General features: G+C 36.5%; 1 protein-coding gene across 1 annotated transcript in view; it reads right to left on the bottom strand.

Moving 5' to 3' along the window:
- Positions 1 to 627: 627 nt before the first annotated feature.
- LOC123310499 (carbonic anhydrase-related protein 10) overlaps positions 628 to 23,005 on the bottom strand; it is a 447,368-nt gene continuing 424,990 nt past the window's right edge. Inside the window, exons 8-10 of the mRNA XM_044893983.1 lie at positions 22,447 to 22,601; positions 2,900 to 3,037; positions 628 to 773 (exon numbers count right to left, since the gene is read on the bottom strand). Of these exons, the coding sequence (XP_044749918.1) occupies positions 705 to 773; positions 2,900 to 3,037; positions 22,447 to 22,601 (362 nt within the window). The 3' untranslated portion in view covers positions 628 to 704. The remainder of the gene's footprint in view (positions 774 to 2,899; positions 3,038 to 22,446; positions 22,602 to 23,005) is intronic.

Raw genomic sequence — 23,005 nt, forward strand, 5'->3', positions numbered from 1 at the left:
TCTAGATTCGATTTTTCATAGCGATGTCTTGGTGGAATTGAAACTGAGCACATTGTTTGTAAAAAATTTTTATTATTTGAAAATAATATCAACATATATATTAACATTTATACAAATAATAATTTCACTATGAAGCTTCATTAATTTACACTTTTATTAAATTTTTCTCTAATACAATTTCCAAAGCAATATTCGATACAAAATGAAGCCTTCGAAAAGCGATATAACAACTAGTCTCCCAAAATATTTTTGCATGATTTTGAACAAAATTCTATCCACTGATATGGTTCGCTGAAAGCGATATGTATAATCAAATAAGTACATTTTCAAGGTTTTGATGACAAATTTTGATATGAATCTCATATGGTTTGTATCTATTCAGACTTAAAACTATAAGGGTTTATTCCGAAAAATACACTGTTCATTAAGAAAACATCAGATGGAAACATTCAATAAGCATACTCCTGCAGGGATACAATAATGATATGGGGAATTTTCTTGGGGGAAACAATATCTTTTAATGATACCTAAAATTATTCATATCGTAACAAGCATTTTGTCATTCGTAACAACAGAGAAAAATTCAGTCAAGTTAATATGTCGATCGGTTGCAAAATATGATATGTCTTATTTTCATTATTATTTTAGCACTATCAGTTCGCCAAATTCACTAAATGTCTTTTCGGGTGTAAAATCCTCCATTATTAATGTTGTTTCCAGCTATTCGCCTTATAATAAACATCTTTGTACATACTAGGGCACTGCTTCCCCAACTGAAACAAGGAAAAAATTATTATATTTGTGAACATTTAACCTTCGAAATATTTCTCATAAAACAAAAAGTCATCCAAACGAATTCAGAAGAATAATGTGATAATTATTATGTCGATACTGAAAGCCGGTATCAAGGTGACACGGATTCTGGAGTTGAAAATATCAGTTATAATCACTAAGAACATCTTTTCTATGTATGCTAAAAATTACCTGATCACATTATTTTTAACTGCTATTATTACAATGTCAATAGTATTCAAGCTGAATACAGAATATGGATACAAGAAATTATATTATCCAATGAGCTAGACAACAAAAAAATGATTTCAGGACAATGATGAGCTTTTGCTTTTGGATGAATGAGACTGAGCTGATTTTATGGGTACTGAAACAAAAAATTAGTTTGTGGGTACACTCGCTGGCCAGTGATGTAGATTTAGCATTACAAAATTTTGCGATACAGCATATGTATAATTTTTGAGGATAACCCACGATAACCAATTAAAACATTTTTGATTCAATCCAGAATAATATTCACTCAATAGTATATAGAGAATTCAGTCTAGGAGGTTCTCGTGTCAAATTCATTCCTATAGAGTGCGCGTCAAATTATGAAACAAATTCATTTTCTCAGAAGAAAAATATTTGGAAGCAAAATCCTGAAACAGGTCAATTTTTGTTTCACTTTTACCAAATTTTCATGCATTTTTGAAGGATTTTTGTTGCACCCTGTGCCATCCCCATCAACCCTTTAAATTTTTCGAGTAGGGAAAGTGGATCCTGTGGTACTTTTTTGGCAAGGTCTTTGTATATTCTTTACAAGCGTGCGGCAATTTTCAAGAAAAACATTTTTTTTTTCAAAATTTTTTAGTTCAAAGTGGTTTTCAGTATAAGCACGTTGTCGTGGTTCATTTACTCTGAGACGATGGTACCTGATGAAATTTGTCACCGAATGAAAGTCCATTACAGTGGAGAATGGAGAAGAAAATGGAGTGACATTGGAAATTTATTTCGGCATTGAAGTACCACCCGGAAAATCATTGTGCATTACAAGATAAGTTAAATGGAACGTTAAAAAATGACTATCATCGTTTTGGATGCAATAATTGAAGCGTTTGGGGTTGAAAGGGGTTGAAAGTTGTGCATGAAAAAAACTGTAATGATCGACTTTCATTCGGTGACAAATTTCATCAGGTACTATCGTCTCAAAGTAAACGAGCCGTGACAAAGTGCACATACTGAAAACCTCTTTGAACTAACTAATTTTTCTTTTTTTTTCTTGAAATTAAGTTGAAAATATTGAGATACTAAATATTATTTTATTGAATTAAGTTTTGAAAAAGATGCTTGGAGTGGCCATTAGGACAGAATAAAACACGCTCTACGCCTTCTAATGAATGATTGCTTTATGCTGCTTGCATATCAACAATTCCAAAATAAAACTATCGTTTTATTGAATTAAATTTCAAAAGATGCTCAAAATTTTGTATAAAATGCTGGAAATACAGAGAGTTATAGAGAGTCAATAGAAAAGAACTTAAAAGGTCGTAGAGAGGTTTCTGTCAGACCAAGTAACCACCACCAAGCTACAACTACAAAATAGTGCTCTAGAGATGGTTCCAATCCTATAACAATCCCTTCATGAAATTTAATCGAGATAAAAATGGACAACTAACACTATTCGTCGTAGGGGTAAAAAAACCAGCAGTTTTTTCTGATAGGTTTTTTTAAAAATGAGGACAATCGATGAGAATGTTCAGTTATATCCTCAATTTAAGGAAACTAGCCTCTGGAGGAGGAAAAAAATTGTCAATTAGAGTACCTATTATATTGCATGAAAAAATTCCCTCGCGTTATGGACAGTTCCGTGTGCATTTAAAAGATCTGTTGAAATTTATCGCCACGAAGAAAACAATTTTTTTAAATCGATTTGCTTCCCCTTGCACCATCTCGAATTCTATCCACGGAAAAGCAATAACTTCAGATAAAGGAAGGAACCAAAAAATCGGATAATTTTCCCTTTTCCAACCCTTGAGAAAACTGCCTTTATTGGCCTGAACGGTTGATATGAGAAAAACGAAAGGGGTGAGAAATTCCATCGCAGCAATATTTGAAAAACACTTACCTCACTACGCTTGATGTTAAAGTCAATATTTGTCCTTACGGGACGATGATGTAGGGGCTGGGGTGGCCGGAAGTTATTCCCCAAGGGTGCTTTCTGGTGTTTGACGTCCCCTTGCATCAGCTTCCTCAGCGCGTGCATCTGGAGCAGAAACGTCTTTCAATTGATCTGCTACGAGAGTTCAACGTATGCGAGATGTCACGGGATAAACGGGATAAATACTTTTTGTGTTGCCAGTAGAGATAAAGCATAAATTTTTGAATAAAATTTGACCGTGACAGCGTTTTAAAATATTGGAAAACTGGAAAATCTGAGGCAACGAATATGAAATGGATTCAAACTGAAATGAAATATTTATTTTATTTATTGTTATACAACAGATATTGTGAATACAATTGCAGATGGCACACTGATATTCCAATACGATTCTAAAATTTGCACAACTGACAGGCATTGCCGAGTTTTTTAATTTATGTTAGTATAAAGGACATTTTAAGGAGTATCGGGCACTCGGAAGGCCACTAGGTGTCTTTATGGTGTTGACGTTAAAGCCGCAAAGGGCATTATACAGTGTGTCCGCGCCATGGGGCAGCGGTCGATTACTCTGATTCTATTAACTTTACAAAAAAAGTTTCAAATAGAAGTTTCCTCTTTTCAAGGAGAACATCTCCTAAAATTATTTAGAACTATAAAAAGTGTTTCGTTTCTTCTGCACAGCTATCAACTTTGTTATTTTGAATGGAATACCCTATATATTTGTACAATTTTGAATTCCTTGTTGAATTTGAATATGCATTTAGCATTTAATAATACAACTATATCTGAATTCTCAACTGTTTTCGAGAAATTTTACTTTTTATTAATATTTTGACAGTTTGAGGTACTTACATAAAGGAGTATAGCTCCGTCCCTATTCTATGTAATTGATAAAAATTTGGACTGTGTCCATGCAATAAATGATACACTAAAAATTCACTTTGTAAATAACCATATTATATACAGGGTCCACGAAAACGAACTATGTTATGTGTTATTTTTCCATAACCATTACATGTCTGATACGATATTTGGGATGTACTTGTCCTTTATCCAAATTATATCCACATTTTGTAAATTTCATGTTACCGCTCCATGATATCTACGTAACATATTTGTAACATTGTTCTTTATTTGCCATGTATCATTTTGAGATCACGAACAGAGCATGACACTATAAGTTTTTTTGTCGTTGTGATATGTATTTATTATCATTTAGATGTTTTGTCAGTTGAATAGTGGATAACTGAATGTGAAGTGCAGATATTGAACATTTGATTAGTTATTTCTGTGTCATAGTAATCTTTCAGTGAAATGGTGAATCACTGACAAGAAAGTGCTATGGATATCGAACTGTAGGTCAATAAATCATTTCTCGTATTTTCATAGCAGCCCTATGAAACATAATAGGCTATGTTTTTGTTATATCCAGCATATAAAAATTATATCTGAATAAATAATGTCCTGTTTGGTGTAGATTTCGATATAGGTTACTTCCTCGCGTGTTGCATGTACCTCATATGTAGAAATAAATGAATGAGTCATATATATTTCGAATTCTCTTCTTATGCAATATGCATATAGTATTCATCTCATTCTCACAACGTATAACATAGGCACAATTCTTCTAAAAACTTTTTGACCTCAGCCAAAAGATTAGTGAACTGTTGATTAATTTTTTTATGGAATGCATGGAAGTGCAAAGATCAGAAAGACCTGTCCTAATCTTTCTTGGTGAACAGTAATCATGAACCCAGCAGTTTGCATGGGTTCATGACTTCATTCGTTCACATACCTCACCGAACTGATTTGAGATGTTTTTTAATTTTCTTTTCAACAATGATTGATGAAAACACACTATTTGAAAAATCAAAATTCGAGTTCAATATTATAGCAAAAGTTTATATTAATTTCCATAATTTCTCATCTTTTTGTTGGAGAGTTCTCGATAACAAATGAAACATAACAAACATAACACATGAAGGTAATACATATAGATCTCCCAAAAAACAAATATCTGCATGATCCATGTTTGAATTATTTATGCTCCTTTCAGAAATGAGATGTGCTCCTTGTTTGAGGTGGACATAGGAGCATAGCTGATAGCTGTTACATAAGAGCTCTCTTAGTGTGATATATCTGATATTAAACAAGGAGCGCGGGATACATTTCTGCTTCATAATTGTTATGAAATATGGTCACCTGGGTGAGTTATTATCCTGTATATGAAAGTATGTATACGTTATCTGTTTACAACTCTAATTGGGCATTTGCCTATTGGATGTAAAAGGATGAATAAATAAAAGATACAGAATAGTTTACATCGAAATATCAACAACAGAGTGGATACACAGGGTATCCTGTATGGTAGTATTTGATTGATATTTATTAGTCGATCAAATGTAGTTGACAACCCCTAAAAGCAGTAGACCAGATGTGCTCTTCATTGTACCTTATTTTTGTTTATAGTTTATAAGGGGGTTACGTTTCACTGCGACCTCAAGGTCTATTGTGCCCCACATCAGAGCTGCTCTAGCAGCTATTCACAGCTGGCCCTCCAGCTCCAGAGCTCCAATAAGCTCAAATATCTGAGAGGGTTTCAAGGAGCTTATATTTTCGTTCGTCCTAAAGTACTCTTGTCCTAGACATTCCTTGCGCAGACTTGCAATGGCGAAACAGGTAACTAGATGAATTGGAGTTTCCTTCCCCACAGAATCTGCACTCGGTTTCTGATAAGCCTATTCTCATCATATGCTTTCTGAGGTGGCAATGTCTTTGTATGGTGGCAATTATTTTTGTTATCAACCGTTTGGGCTAAATACAGCCAATTAGTACAATCGGAAATAAAAGAAATCCCAAAAATAAGCACCCCAGAGGATCTGGAATGTGCGGTTGATAAACTGGAAGAGATTATATTGAAAGCGAGGAGAGTGAAGAGACCACCACCAAGTCATCCGCATGGCGATACGCCTAAAGAAGTAAAAGATCTTATACGAGAAAATCGAAGACTCAGAAGAATATACCGCATGAATAAAAATGATCTGAATAAAAGGAACCTCAACTGCCATAGCCAAGTTCTGAAAAATACCCTGAAAGATCTAAGAACAAGCAGATGGAACAAGAGGGTTCAAGAACTGAATACAATTGATCATTCTGCATGGAGAATGCAAAAAAGCCTACGAGGAGAAAAGACTAAAATTCCACCCCTACACGGAAAAAGGGGAATGGCGTATACCGATACTGATAAGGCAGATGCATTGGCGGACTTGATCGAACGAGAATCGAGAATAAATTACAGGATAGACGACGATAAGGAAGATTTGGAAAAAGCGGTTGAAGAAAATGATGAAGAAATGGATGAATAACCAGCGGCGGCTGAAATAGACAAACCAACATCGCCAAACGAAATAAGGAAAATAATTAGAAGTTTGAAGAAGAGGAAAGCTCCCGGAAGCGATAAAATAACGAAGGTTATGTTAAAGAAATTACCTGGAAAAGGTATAGCCGCTCTAACAAATATCGCGAATGGAATTCTGAGGACAAAACACTACCCAGAAAAATGGAAAATAGCGGAAGTCGTAGTGTTCAATAAACCATTCAAAGATAAGAAGTTCCCACAAAACAACAGACCGATAAGTCTACTGTCGGCGTTAGGAAAAGTAGTAGAAAGAATTATCGCCACGAGGCTAAATGAGGAAACCGAAAATCTGAAACTAATACCACCAGAACAGTTCGGATTCAGAAGAGAGCATTCAACAGAGCAAAAATTATTAAGGCTCACAGATTTCATTACAGAGGGATTCCAAAATAAACAAGCTACAGGTCTTGTTTTACTAGACGTCGCCAGAGCATTCGACAGAGTATGGCATGAAGGATTAATATATAAGATGAGATGTGCTGGATATTCGATCAAAATATGCAAGTTGATCCGAAATTATCTCAAAAATCGAAGATTTTACGTGAAAGTGGAAGGAGAATGCTCTACAACAAGAGAGATAGAGGCTGGAGTACCCCAAGGGTCAGTGCTTGGGCCACTTCTGTACAACATATACATTCACGATATTCCGAAGAATCCAAGAACCATGCTAACGTTGTATGCTGACGTCACAGGCATAGCAACTCGACACCACAACTCAGAAGTAATAGAACGAGTTCTACAATAAACGATTGACGAAACAAATGACTGGTGCATGAAGTGGAAAATCAAGCTCAATGGACAAAAGAGCCAAGCAATATTAGTACAGAAGAGAAGACTGTGACCCACAACGAATCTAGAAGTTGACGGCGAAGATATCGACTGGAAAAATGAAGCCAAATATTTAGGAATAACGCTTGACATCTTGACAAAGGACTTACTTGGAAAAGTCATATCAAACAAGCAATGGACAAAACGAAAGCAGCGATGAATAGACTCTACCCTCTAATAGGAAGAAGAAGCCACATGTCGAAAGAGACAAAATTGAAGATAATCAAAGCCGTTGCTAGGCCTCAACTGACTCATGGATCAGTTGCCTGGGGTTTCGCGGCAAAGAGCCACATCAAAAGAATTCAGGCCACTGAAAACAAGCTGCTACGATGTGCAATAGATGCACCTTGGTTTGTCAGAAATAGACAGATTTATAGGGACCTAAAATGGGAAAACATAACGGAAACAGAAAAGCAGAGAAATTACTCGAAACAGCGAAAAACCATCCGAATCAAGAGCTTAGGAGACTAGTGGACTACTATCTAGAGGAAGACAAAAGGAGAATGCGATAGTGAGCGACAAGAAAACCGACTAAGAGATAAACGGTTTATAGGCAAATGCCCGGAACCAATATTCAAGAAGCAGTTGAGGGTTTTGAGTGGGTCTCGAGCTCAGGAGAGTGAGAATCAACACACTTGTTCCCCCTCAGGAGAGGGTGGTTCGCCTGACTTGCAGATTTTCCCCCTGCTATACAAAAAAAGAAATGTCTTCTTGTGGTGGCAATTATCTTTGTTATCAACCGTTCAAAATTGACATTCGCGTATTGTGTTGTTTGTGTTTCTCAGTTATTTGTAATGATTCGGTTTCCGACTATGTTTGTTGCTGGTTTTAATGTTTTCAACATGGACTTACTCTAAATTGAGCGAAACTTTAGTTTTTTTTTACATTTGTCCTCGATTCCGTTATCAACTATACAGTTTCCGAGAATGTTTATGGAGGTGGTTGAAGCATAGTATATTTCCTGTCCAATCACGCTCAGTGATATTCATTTTGCTTGACCACGTCCACTGTTCAGCCACTTTCGAAACTAACGATGTCCGACTGCTTCGCCAGATGTTTTTTTCAATATCAACGGACTGAACCAATAAAATCATTGACGTTATGTACCATGGACATCGCGCCCCTAATTCACACCGGAAAATAAATCGAGCACGATCTCACTTAAACGGAAGAGAAAGATGGCGAAAGAGGACGACGCGACGATCTGCTTATATAACAGTGCCGAAACGCCAAATTGCATGCGTGACCAATTGATAATGTGGCAAATCGGCTACAATGTGGAAAAAATCCCTCGAAAATGCACCGTACACTAAAATAATTTGGAACGCCATTGTTGTGCAAATGAAGCTTTTATTGGAGCTTCCTGTGCCGTGCGTGCTGCGGAGTCATGCCCTCAGATAATTTATTTTCCGTAACCAATGAATCACGGTGGCGATCGAATACCCGACCGCTAGATTAACATGTTCTGTGTGCCTCGCCACACCGTCCTTATCTACGCTTCTTATCTATACTTTGATTCCTGAATATGAAAACAGACGCTTTTGTTTTGCGGACACAAAAAGCCGTAAATAAGGGTGTTAGGTAGAGGGTACACGCCGAATTTTTGCATTGCTTTATGAACAATTTCCCAATAAACACATTCAAGTCTACTCTACGTTCAAATGTATACAGGGTGTATTTAAAGATGAAGGTTTTTTTTAACAGTAGATAGAACTGGTCAGAAAAAAGAGTTCAACCAAAAATCATCTGTACAAAACTTTCAAGATGACAAAGTTGTAAAATTTTTTTAAATGATTACTCAAATAGATCCTAATACAACCCTAAATCAGTTGTTTTTTCAATTATCGCAAAGAAATGGAAAAAACTTATCTCATTATGACTGCCTCAACCATATGGTTTCGTTTAGAAAATTAACCCGTTAGATTTTTACGTGGAAATGGAAATTTGGGGATGCCAAATTTTTCTCATCATTTAGTTACTTAAGGGGAAGTAATACCTCAAGAATCTCCATTCAAAAACGGCATTCACTAGTTCCTAATTTACGCTGTCAATTTCTTACGTGAAGCCCTGATTTGTTTTTTAAATTGAACTTGAAGGACGCCTTGATGTCACTCCGTCTCTTTTTTTTTCCAATTAAGTTATTTTTTATGAGAAAAAAAACATGAACTTAACTGTCAATAAAATTTGTTTTCACAATAATTTTTCGACGGTTTTTCGACATACATATTTCGATAAAAATAACGACGGGGTGGCATCGGCGATTCTTCATATATTGCAAAGGTTTTCATAGCGATATATGCAAAGATTACGCTGAAATTCAGGAATAACTAAAAATTATTCAATATTCCTAATATTACCTCTCATGTGGTTATTTCAACTTTTCAACTGACTCACTACGTAATTCTGGCTGTTGCTCAAAGATGTAACACATTTTCGTATTTGGGGTAGCATCCGTAAAGCAACCAATGTCGATCATCTTAATCTCGCTCATTTCGCTATCAATTAACAGAAAAATACTAGAGACCAAGTGTGAATAAAATGTTAGTTCAAAATCTCCAATAAAAGCGCTTTCAATAAACTGTCTCAATTTTCTACAATTTTTTCACCCTAAATCGCAGAATTTTTCAAGTGGCATGCATGATGCAACTGATCCGATAGACTCGGTACAGAAGTACAGAACTATTCATTGTCCAGCCATATGTTTATGCTTTGATTTTTTTTGTCGGACTTTGAGGGGTTGTAGCTCAGCCATCTCGAATATGTTATATAGACAATTTTTGGTGACATGATTTATTTTGATGAATTCTACATTCTGTCGAAAAAAAAAGCCTCATCTTCGAATACACCCTGTATATTCAACTCGATACTATAACCCCCAATACGACGAAACATGTATAAAGCTTTCCGAAGACACAGAGAGAGACACAAAGAACACTAATAATAGTAGTACGAGAATTCGTCGATTCGAAAACGTCGTCAGTAGGAGATGAGAAATATAGTCTGATGACGTGACCTTGGTTATTGAAAAAGAAGCAGTTAAAATCGCTTCTAGATAGGAAACCAAGGAGAAAATGTTTAAAAGGATGGCTTTTGAAAGGAGACCAATTTTGCTATATCAGTCTATTAACCTATTGGTAACTTATCACTGTCTGTATTTGAGACAGAAGTACGTAGGATTTCTTGATCTTTGATAAAGTGAAGTAGGTTAATAACATAAATTTGGCATAAAAACTTCAAATTCTCTTGCGCCTGATCGTTCGGATTAAAATGCGCCTTTTAAATCCTGTCACCGAGTCACTTGTTGCTGATTTTTTAACTTCCTTCAATTTAGCAAGCAAGACACCATAATCATGATTATGAGTTCGTCAACACGAAACACACGGACGTTGCCATTGGTTATTTGCATGTTGCAGATGCAGATCGACTTCTCTCTGTGTCTGATGTGGCCGGCTCTACTTAATCTAATCCCTCCGCAGGGTGCAGAGACATAATGATTTAATGAAATAGAAACACCTCTTCATTTCAGTTCAAGAAATATGCAATGTTTTGTTTTTTCAACGTATTTGTGTTTATTTGGTTGGTAACGCTGACTCAGCACCTGAGGGTACTAACAGGCTATATTGCTTCAAACATCCGTTTTCTTTATGGTAGTTACATTCTCATACTCTCTTTCTCCAAAAATAAAAATGAACTTTTTTGACAACACACTTTTATGCAAAATTTTCAGACTATGAGTATTGGAAATCTAAATTGAGAAGGGAACTCCATTAAATGGGCTATCATCGATCGGAAGGTTTGTAGGTAGACCGGTTTCTGGCTTAATTACCGTCATCAGTACCGAATACCGTCGATTATGACAACCAAAATGCAAAACTTATATGCAATGACTCGATTTTACGCAAATCACTGGGAATTGGAAAACGCGTTCGTCGCCATAAATAAGATGAGTGAAAAGTCTAACGTCCTGAAAGAAGCACATTGAGAAGTGAACTGCAGGAAACGTACTGTCATCGATCGAAAGAGTAACAGGTAGACCAGTTTCTGACTTATTTGCTGGCATCAGTACCACATAACTCAAGTCGAAAGTGAAAACCAAGCAGAAAGCACGCCACTGACGTCGTCAACCGTTTTTCTTCCTTATCTCACCAAACGCAATTTTTCAACACGATAAGCCCATTGACAATTAAAAGTTATGTCAGCGTGTGACCGTATAGAATGTACTGGTATCAAGGTCTTTCGTTTTATCATCGATCAAGAATGAATGGGACGGATTCTCTAGTGCAAGCAAGTTTAACTAGCTTATTTTGCAGCTGGGAAGTAACCTCGGTTAAAACTACTATTTCGGTAGCTTGAAGGATATTTTAATCGTAATTTTCAAATCGAAGTCCACCTGCGGATTTGTTCTATGCGGAGAATTTTTATTGATATACAGGGTTTTCCACGGTGAGTGGTCTATTGGCCGTTTACGGAGAACGGAATAGGATTGTTCTGAAAATTTGGGTACTATTTAATAAAAACTGAAACGTTATTTCATATGGAACAACCTATTTATTATAACTTTTTTAGTTTCTCTAGCCCCTTCTGCGTATTCTCTTGTATATCTTACTTCATTGCGTGGATATGAGTAATTGGAAAAGCCTAAATCCATTATACGAGAGCTTTTTATCTCATTGGTCTCTTTCTACCGTGTGTGTGGAAAAATATTTTGAAGGCAAGTGTTAGACTGCAAGCTGTTTTTTGGATACTCGCAAAAAAGCTCTCACATATTCTACTGATAGTTGAGAAAGGATTGCGACTTTAGATCTATTGTGCCTCCATCAGAGCCTTATCACTGCTGCATCTACAGCTCGTCCCTCAGCTCCAGAGCTCCAATGAACTCCAGTATCTGGGGGGGCTTCAAGGAGGCTAGGTTGTTGTTTATCCCTATATTTTCTTGTCCAAGGCATTCTTTACGTTGTCTTGGCGAAGCACTCATTGATCAATAAAACAGGAGCTTACTCTTCTTCCTCAGATAATCTACACTTGTAAGTTTCTGAGAAACGCGTCCTCATCATACGAGGATGTATTGATATCTAGTTAGCTTAGACCAGTTCCATACATAAAAAAAATATTGCGTTACCATAGCAACGGACAATAACTATTAGAAGTGTCAGCGTGAAGTTTGAGGTTAAAAAAGTAAACCAGAGTTACACAATAATTCAAAAGAAAGAAGATGTCCACCGAAATTGTGAAAATCGAAAAATTAGAGAATCGTGCCATAATACAGTACCTGTATTCAAAAAGAATAAGAGGTAAGCAGATTTACAAAGATATGCTTAATACCCTTAGCGATCAATGTCCTTCGTATGCGACCGTGAAAAATTGGACTGCAAGCATCAAAAAAGATAAATTTTTCATTGAGATGATGACAGATCGGGAAGGCCAGTTTCTGTGTCAGTCCCCGAAAATATCGATGTAGTTCATGATATGATTTTATCAGACCGTCGAATTGGCTGAAACGGATATCTGAAGAACTGAATATTTCATACGAACGCGTTCATCATATAGTTCACGACAATTTGGGCATGAGAAAAATTGCTGCAAAATGGATCCCCAAATGTTTGAATGTTGACCAAAAGCGTGCAAGGGTAGAAGCATCGCGTTCGATCTGTGCTCGATTCGAAAACGATGTAGACTTCTTAAACCGAATTGTTACTATGGATGAGACCTGGGTACATTTCTACGATCAAGAAACAAAGCAACAATCGATGGAATGGCGACACTCTGGTTCTCCAAGACCTAAAAAGTTTAGTCTCCAAAAATCTGCCGGAAAAAGTCTTATTTTTCTGGGATTGCTGTGAAGTGATCATGATTGATTTTTTGGATACAGGTAGAACAATAACCGGAGATTACTATTCGACATTACTGACCACTCTATGGGAATAAAATAAAGAGAAAAGACGCGGAATGCGTGTTTTGTTTTTGCAGGACAACGCCCCTGTACACAAATCTCATGTTGCCACGCAAAAAATTCATGATTTATGGTTTGAATTATTAGAACCCTCCCCTTATTCCCCAGATTTGGCTCCATCCTACTATCATCTCTTTCCTCAACTAAAAAAAAGTTTAAAAAGTCGTAAATTTTTTTCCAACGTGGAGGTAATAAAAACTGTGGGAGTCTGGTTTGCAGAGCCAGAAGAAACATTTTTTTGAAAGTTCTAGAGACGTTGCAGGTTCGCAGTAATAAATGTATCCAATCTAGAGGAGAATATGTTGAGTAATAAAATATATTGACATTGAAATTTTGTTTTGTGCTATAGTAGGCTAGGAATTTTTCAATATATCCTAGTATGATTTGTGAGTAGACCAGAGACAGGCTGCTCTCTTGGATCGATTCATTCCTTCATGACAGAAAAATCAGGGTCAGGGTTGGTGATGTTCTCCGGTCTTGTGTTGAAAATAACAATTGACTCAAGCAAGGTTCTGTTCTTGATCCTATCCTCTTTTAGCTGTACCTACACGTCGGATCTGCCCTGTCTAATTTGTATTAGTTGTCTTCTGTTCGCTGACGATGCCAGGTTGTACGATGCTCCTTTGCTTAATCATAACTTGATACAGGTGAACCTTAACAGACTGTGCAGTGGGCTAAGGAATGACAGGAGTCGATAAATGTTTTGTGCTGCACATTGGCCAGATCAACCTACTATGAGGTGTTGAGGTTCGCTTCGTGTTCTTCTATCACATCAGAGTCTTCATGTGGGCAAAGTTTAACTGGATAATATCTACAGTTTTTCATCCGTCCGACGATGCTATTTTAATTGCGGAACACGTATCGTGGTTTAACAACTCATGTTACTGAAAATCATATATGGGAAGGTTGATGGACTTTTTCTTCGATTGGAGCGGCCTGTTCTAAAGCTTACTCCATCTGCTAGTTCTTAACGGCGATCATAGGTTTCACTGCCATCAACCTAATGTTCAAATACTGCCTCATTCTCAGTTCGTTACTAAAAACAATCAGATATGAAGTAGGCTTTAGAACAGGGGTGGGCCAATCGACGAAAAGGTCCAATTCCGGCAACTTTTTCCCAATTCTGTTTTCAGTGCAATTATAGATTTTCATCAAGCATCGGCCACATCTATTCAAAATTTAAAATTTGTTTTCTCATCTAATGAACGGTGACAAAAAAATTTGGGATCTTTCTGTGTATAAAACGAATGTTTCTGCTCAATTTGTAATGTTTGAAAACTCGAAAATCTCAAAGCGCTCAGCGGACTTTCAGGTACGTTCAATCCAATTTGCACATTTCCACATGACTTCTCCCGAACGCAGGGGAACGTCGCCAACAATCGAAAGGATTTCTCAGTTGTCACTCCACCATGACGTGGTGGGTGTGATCCCTCCGTTATCCTCAATAACCGCGCTTTGGCAAAATACGGAATGGACGCCTCCATTTCCCGTTTCGTGTGGAAGTGACCCGCGACCTCCGAGCCGCACCAAATAGTTAGCACCTAAGGGTGAAAGCACACGTCGACTTTTTATCAGTCTGTCATAGTGTTTATGTAAATAGAGAAGGTGAAGTCTATGCAGAGCTGTATAAGGAATGAAATTAGATGGTAGTCGATAGGAAAATTTCTCTGTCAGATGTCGCTACGGTGTATTTATACATACATCATATCCGATACCGACAACGAATAAGGGGAGCCAGCAATTCATTCTCGTTTCTTTGACGAAGAAGTTATGTTGCTCTGACGAGGTCAAATGAGACCGAAACCATGGTTGGAATCTAATCTTTGTAGACGAAATGGAATTTTTGGTAATACTTTGAGCGATGGTAGTTTGTTAGGTAATTATGAAGAGCAGATAGAACTGTGCTAGGTCGGTTAAAAAAAATCGAACTCACAGATTCCGGGTTTCAGATTACGAGAATGAAAACGAGAAGTCGGCAGTTCTCTTACTCTTCCAAAAAAAAATGGGAAAATTTCGTTCCTGTCAAAAAAAGGCTTTGATTTAGCCGAAAACGATGATTTTATATATTGTTTACATCCGTAAGAGTTGTCATTGCCGCCATGATATTTCAACATACGAACTGTCAAACTTTGCAAACTATGCAACGTTGCCAATAGTACATATGTGTAGTTAAATTGAAGAAATTAGTTCTAATATTGCTTGGAAGAATATGTTCTTATTCAATATTTTCACGCATTGGCATATCAAATTAATATGGAGCTGTACAACCCCCATAACCACCTAACCCTTATATTAGGAAAGGTTAGGTTGAGTGTAAGGGTTTTGTCAAGGCGTTTTTTCAAGGATCTTTTTCAAAAACGCGGTTAAATGTTAAATTCTTTATCATTCATCACTATTCGTGTCCTAACTTCTCGAAATATTCAGTGATAGCTAGTGGCCAAGAGGACTGGGGAAATAAAATCCTTTATGAGATGCCGACGTTTCGACCTTTATTTCTGGTCTTTATCAAGGCTATTCATATGGAGTATCCCTTATATTCTCTAGAAACATACATGAAACCATGTCGTCAAGTTTGAAATGTTTATGTGGGCATTTGTCATTAAATAAAATTATTGGAATCCCTCATTAGGGCTCTTCATCTAGTGAAAACATATCTTCCATAACAAACAATTGTTGATTTTTGATTGTTTGTTATGGAAGATATGTTTTTACATTACTTTTAATTGTAGTTGAGCTTTCCCTTGAGGTTGCTGATTCTTTATATTATTGTGTATGAACTGCTGAATACAGATCTATCGCAAACTGTAACTGTAGTAAGTAAATTTGGTGGGTTAACGTCCATTTCTTTTGATTTGGAAATAAAATATCGGGAAATTGGACTATTTTTGTAACTTTTATTTCTCAACTATGCCGACGTTTCGAGGAAGTTTACCTCTTTTTCAAGGCTAAAAAATTTTTTATACAATAATTAATGGGAGAGTATACACAATATTATCAGCACCTACCTAGTCAATTCCTTAAAAGTTGAAGTCATATAAATTATTCAAAAGTAGAGCTAAGGAAGCATTAATCGTGCGATACATTTGGAGTGGAACTAGTGAATGGCGCGAGACACGAGGTCGTGAGGTTAGAATCCTTGAACTCCCTCCTCTATGATCACAGAATGTAGACTAGAATAGTATGTTGTCATCTAGATTATATCTAAGTTGACAGTACAGAATTATCATCAACAGATTTGGACAACACAAAGACATCTACAACAATTGGCTGTATAAAATACTTAGGCCCTGTACATCTTCTCTATGATTTACCGTTTTATTCTTTTTTATAAAAATCATTTCACTTATGTTTCTTGCATATCTATTTTCTTCATAATCTAAGATCTTTACATTATCAAAATTAAATTTATGACCTGTCACATGTGTATGATTGGCTAAAGCTGTTTTTATGTCATGGGTTAGATTATTGGTATCATTTTTGTGTTGTCTTATTCTATCTTTAAGGTATTGTTTTGTTTGTCCAATGTATGATTTATCACAGTTAAAGCAGGGGACTAGATTGGACTTGAGTAGTTTCGGTGTTTTGTCTTTTAGATTGGTGTAAAATTTTCTTCCTTTACTAGTATTATAATAAGCACAACAACAATTAAATTCTCTGAAGATTTTATTAATGTTCTGGGACAAACCAGGGATAAATGGAAATTTATATCGTCTTGTATTGTTGTCAACCATACCATTGTTGACAACTATGTTCTCTGACTCACTGACACCTCTATATATTCGTTTTACAAAGTATTTAGGATAGTTATTCTTTTATAGTATTTTTTGGACTTTATTAATATTTTTACTATGAAATCTGCTTTAGCCAATCATACACATGTGACAGGTCATAAATTTAATTTTGATAATGTAAAGATCTTAGATTATGAAGAAAATAGATATGCAAGAAACATAAGTGAAATGATTTTTATAAAAAAGAATAAAACGGTAAATCATAGAGAAGATGTACAGGGCCTAAGTATTTTATACAGCCAATTGTTGTAGATGTCTTTGTGTTGTCCAAATCTGTTGATGATAATTCTGTACTGTCAACTTAGATATAATCTAGATGACAACATACTATTCTAGTCTACATTCTGTGATCATAGAGGAGGGAGTTCAAGGATTCTAACCTCACGACCTCGTGTCTCGCGCCATTCACTAGTTCCACTCCAAATGTATCGCACGATTAATGCTTCCTTAGCTCTACTTTTGAATAATTTATATGACTTCAACTTTTAAGGAATTGACTAGGTAGGTGCTGATAATATTGTGTATACTCTCCCATTAATTATTGTATAAAAAATTTTTTAGCCTTGAAAAAGAGGTAAAATTCCTCGAAACGTCGGCATAGTTGAGAAATAAAAGTTACAAAAATAGTCCAATTTCCCGATATTTTATTTCCAAATGTAGTAAGTAAGTAAAGTATCATACTCTTTCTGGAATTCTGGAAATAAAATTCGTGTTGTTTTGTTTGAAACCACCAATAACATCCGTGACATAGTGTCATCAAAAAATGCGTGTATCACATTGGGCCAACTGGTTTTCACTTTATATAAGGTCGAAAAAATTCTAGAACTCATTTGATCGAAATCCTCGTAAATTTTTAAGATATTTCCTCCCGGAATAAAAAAATGGAGGAAAAGGAGTTTACATAGCTCCCGAATATTCATTGCGAACGAAATATGCCTCCCAACTCCAAGTAGCAGTTCAATTACCCTCGAGCGTTTCATTGCGCTTTCCGTGCAAAATCGAAATTCTCCTTAAGTCGTAAAAATATCAACTTTTTAATCACCCAAACTAATTTCAAGTATTCAGCCAATCCGTGGCCAGTTCTTGAACTCGAAAAACTACGCCAATTACCAGCCAATATCAGCGTTTCACCTCGCTCGCTCGGAACTTCCGAGACCGTAAGAAATAATAACTCTCCAAATTAAAACCATAACGGAACAGAATATTATTTGGTTGAGTGAAGACCGACGTTAACTGACTCTATTTCAGAATTCCTTATGACACCTCAAATTATGAATTAATGTTCAGTTTGAAATATTTACTAAGAATATCAAATCGGCATAATTTATACCACCTTTGATATTGCGACACTGATGTAAAGTCAGAAAAAATTCGGAAAGAGCTAAACATTGGTACATAGTACATACGTAGGATAACACCCTATACAGTTGGTTCCAACCATATTGCTATCCTTATAAAGTTGATTCACTAAATCTGCGGATCTATTTTTCTTCGAGTAGATTCATGTTAATATTACCATTATTCATTGAAGAATACCTAACTGATTAATAATAAGATTAATATCGACCGACCATAGATCAAAAACGTATATTCGTTTTATCCCTCCTATTAATAATGCCCCTCTGTCCGCTACAATTTGAAAAAAGTGAATACTCGATCGCCATTGAAATATTAACACCTGATCGGCACAATTCTAAGAGGTTTACCGGTCTTTACAAAAACACTGCGCAAAAAAATTAACGCACATTATGGAAATCTCAAGTTTATTCTACAACTGAAGGTGTTCACAATGATAATTATTTTTATCAGAATTATGCATGCATATGTTATCCACTTTCAACGGTTTTCTTCAATACAGATGTTTTTTCCCAGCAGGAATAAAAAAAGATGATATTATCAGATTTTGAATGTATTGGCTCCATTCTAAAATCAGTTGTTCTCGATCAATTCTAGTGATCAATAGTTTTTCTTTCGTTTGATTTTCTACACTCGATCGCCATGCAACGCGTAACACGCAATTTGACCCAAGAGGAATGTGCCCAAGCGGTAGTTTTGCGAGAAGAAGGATGGACATACACAAGAATTGCAGAAAGGTTTTGAGTTTCCCATACAAGTGTGTCCAGAATGTTGCAGCAATTCAGGGAGACAGGTATGAATGTCCAAAAACCAGGACAGGGTAGACCACCGGTAACAACTGCCATTCAAGAACGTTACTTGAGAGTTTCTTCGTTGAGACAACGGTTTGCAACCGCTCGCCTCCTTCGAATTCAGCTTGAGCAAACTCATGAGGTGCAAATTAGCACTCAGACAATAAGAAATCGCCTCAGAGAATATGATTTAAGGCCTCGTGTCGCCGCAAGAGGCCCAGCTCTTACCCCAGCCCATCGGAGGGCGCGTTTGGATTTTGCGAGAGAGCATATCCATTGGGAAGAGGCCGATTGGGAAAGAGTTCTCTTCACAGATGAGTCTAGATTCTGCCTCTACCATTGTGATCGACGTTCCCTTGTATACAGACGTCCACATGAAAGATATGCTCAGTGCAATTTCCTGAATACTACTGGTTTCGGGGGAGGATCGATTATGGTATGGGGTGGAATATCTTTGACTGCTCGCACAGACCTAGTGGTCGTTGATAATGGAGCTATGAATGCTGATAAGTATATAAGGAACATTCTTGAAGAGCATGTAGTGCCATTTGCCCAATACATTGGTGAAAATTTCATTTTTATGGACGATAATGCCAGACCCCATCGTGCGCACATCGTTCAGGAGTACCTTGAAGAGGTTGAAGTCTCTCGAATGGAATGGCTAGCAAGAAGTCCAGATCTCAATCCGATTGAGCAGGTTTGGGACAACCTCAATAGAAGGCTGAGAAGTTCAGAAAATCATCCAGCTACTCTTGATGACTTAGGAATCCAACTCGGAGAAATCTGGGAAGGATTAGATCAGAACATTTTAAGATCACTCATTTTGAGTATGAACCGTCGTTGCCGAGCTGTAATTAACGCAAGGGGTGGAAATACTAAGTATTAAATCACTTATCAGCATTTCAGTATTTTGAAAATTGTTCATTTCTCTTCTTTCACATAAGATTCGGTGAAATCCTGGATTTTTCTTTCATTTAATGTGTCTTGTTTCGTTCAAAACCTCCCCGAGAGAACATAAAAAATAAGTTATAAAGTCAATGTAGAGTTAACTTTCATTAAAATTGAGATTTTCAGAATGTGCGTTAATTTTTTTGCGCAATGTAATTCACTGAGAATATGAAATAAAGATCGATTAGTCGAAATGTTCATTTCACCAGCTCAATCTGAATTCTTCCTTCGAATTGAATGAGGAAAGTTGCACGAAGTCGTTGAAAAAAATCAGTGGAACTAGATGAATCTTATTGTTTCAGAATAGCCTAAATGGTCCTTCGGCTCTCGGAAAATCTGGCTCTAAACGACGGCTCGTATCCCCTCGTTAGCGAATAATTCTACTGCGCCTCAAAACTTTTTCTTTGATATTTGGGAAAGATCGTAGGGGAGTTTTTAGGATCTTGTTACATGCCTTGTTGACCGCTTTGTTATTGAATTAGGACCACAATATACCCCGGGCTGTTACCTTCAGGGTTCAGGGAGAAAAAGTCATAGGTGAGTGTTCATCCACGGAATGTTAGGGATGAACATTTCAGTTTTGAGAATTGCAATTGGTATTTTCAACTTTTGCCTTTATCAAAAGTGTCTGTCAAGTGGTGATTTGAAAATTTGTGAAAGGAAAAATTGCGAATTCATATGTGAATATTGGTTTCATAGAGAGGAGGAAATTTAGCGACGTTTACGGAGTTGTCATCTTCTGCAATAGGTATAAGTACCAATCAGAATGGTTTAATGCCGTCAAAGAGTGTCTTATACCACTGGCTTTTAACGACGACATTGAGAGTCATTGGCTCCGCTTCAAATCATCTCTTTCAAATACAGCCAAAGAAATACTGGACACAGAACGCACCTGAAAATCCTTAGACTGGTTGGCCGACAACGAAACTCATATCGCACCCCTTTTGGAGGCAAAACACAAAGCAATGAAAACAGCAACTACCAAGCCTGGCTATGTCGCAGCCCAAAACAGTCTTATAAACATAAAACGCGAGGTCTTTCAAGAAATAAGGAAAATCAAGGATAGCTGGTGGAGAGAAAAAGCAAGGGAAATTCAAGCTTACGCCGATAACCATGACTACAAGCGTTTTTTCGAAGTAGATTTCGATATTGATGATCTTATCTTGAATGCTGACTAGGTTATTTCTTCGTATTGTAGACGTAGTTCTTGTGGTAAGTCTGTATAGTGCTGTATCCCATTGTTGTCGTCGAGTTACGTGCATGTTGGATTTTTCCTTTCCTGTTGATTTAACATTTATTATAAACTTCCTCACTTCCGTAAATTTCATTCACCGTATGTATGTATCATTTACTAGGCATTTTTTATCCCACAGTTAGTTCTTGGCTTTGTCAATTTTATTTCGTGTTTCTCTTTTCATCGCCTTGTAAGTATCTCGATCTTCCGGAAGCCTTGTTGTTTTTCACTTCTTATATGCTTTTTTCTTTAGTGATGTCATTTCCTCTATTCACCGCCCCATCCTATTTTGTACTGCTGAAATTTATTTTCTCTCCAATAGCTTCTCTTGCTGATCGGTGTGTACTCTGAACAATATTCCGATATATGTATATTCTTCATTGGTTTTACGGGGATTATGAATACATGTCAAGTCTACGTTGATAAAAATGCCTGCTGAAATCTTCTGAAAATCCTTCCTAATTATATTTTGGGTAATCTTTTGTTTCACCTGCTTCATCATGTTGGAAAACTGTTTTTATTTGTCTTAGACGACAGTTCTTTCAATCTTAGACTTCAAAAGATGATCCGATCTACATGTGATTCCTCGAATTATAAGGATTTTCATCAAGTATCGGCCATATCAATTCAATACTTGAAGAAAGCTGAAACCAGCTTCTTGGCCTCCTATTATTATTATTACGTTATTGGTACGACCTGAAGATGCTATTGTGATAGCGAAACAACTCATTTTGTGAAAATCGTAATGGTTTTCAGAAAGTATTGGACACATCAATTCAATACCCAAAAATAATATGAAACTATCTTTATACCCTCTAGGTCTTTCCTTCCCGAACACTCTATGATAAAACATAATTTATACGATGATAACACATATTTATCCTACGAATTGCATTCCAATAAATTATTTTCGAACATATCAAAGTCACTCCGAAATCTAAAACGATAAAGCTCCAAATAAATGTTCCATTAACGAAATCGTCTACGAATTCATATCGACTGAAAATAAAAACTGTTCCATTCAGTTCGGATTAAAATCCAATATTTACCCTCGTGAAAGTCGCGAGCAAGAACAAAACATTAGAGACACATGACTGCATTTGGCAACATTACCAGCGAGTTCATTGGATTCAGTACGTAAGCTCAAGATCACTCGAGTGAAGTGATATCGTTAGGGTTTCTAAATGTTAGGGGTTACCTGTTGCTTCGTGATGTAAATAGGCTTGTTGAGGATGAGCCATGTTACTGTCTCGTGACAGGCCGGCATCGTAGTGGATCCATCATACGTCATGTAATATTCTGTTTCAGGCAGGAGTCCCCTTACTGATATCCTCTTCACTTCGCTCTCCTCCCCTGCAATCAATCAATTTAGATGTCATAATATATGAACAGGATTCGGCATAGGAGTGAAATCTTTCACTCGTTCTCGTTTTTACGATTCGCGTGTTTACCTCGACGGCTCTAGTCTTTGTGTTCGTGAATATGAGAATTTCGTTAGCAGGATAGCAGGGTTTTTTCATTCATTACTCGAAGAACTCTGGAATACGTACCTATTGATACGGAATATTGGACAGCAAAAAAAGTATTACATTTGAAATTTTTTTAATACATGTTCTATATGGAAAGATTTATGAAACAAGAGTTTTTAACGAAAGCCAAGAAGGACTATGGAGTTATTTCATTTCAAATCCCTTCTTGGTTTCCCGAGATCTCGAGTTATAAGTCTAGTGACGAGATATGGGTGCTATATCTACATT

Source organism: Coccinella septempunctata, chromosome 3 (assembly GCF_907165205.1).
Source record: "Coccinella septempunctata chromosome 3, icCocSept1.1, whole genome shotgun sequence".
In the NCBI taxonomy this organism is placed as follows: Eukaryota; Metazoa; Arthropoda; class Insecta; order Coleoptera; family Coccinellidae; genus Coccinella; species Coccinella septempunctata.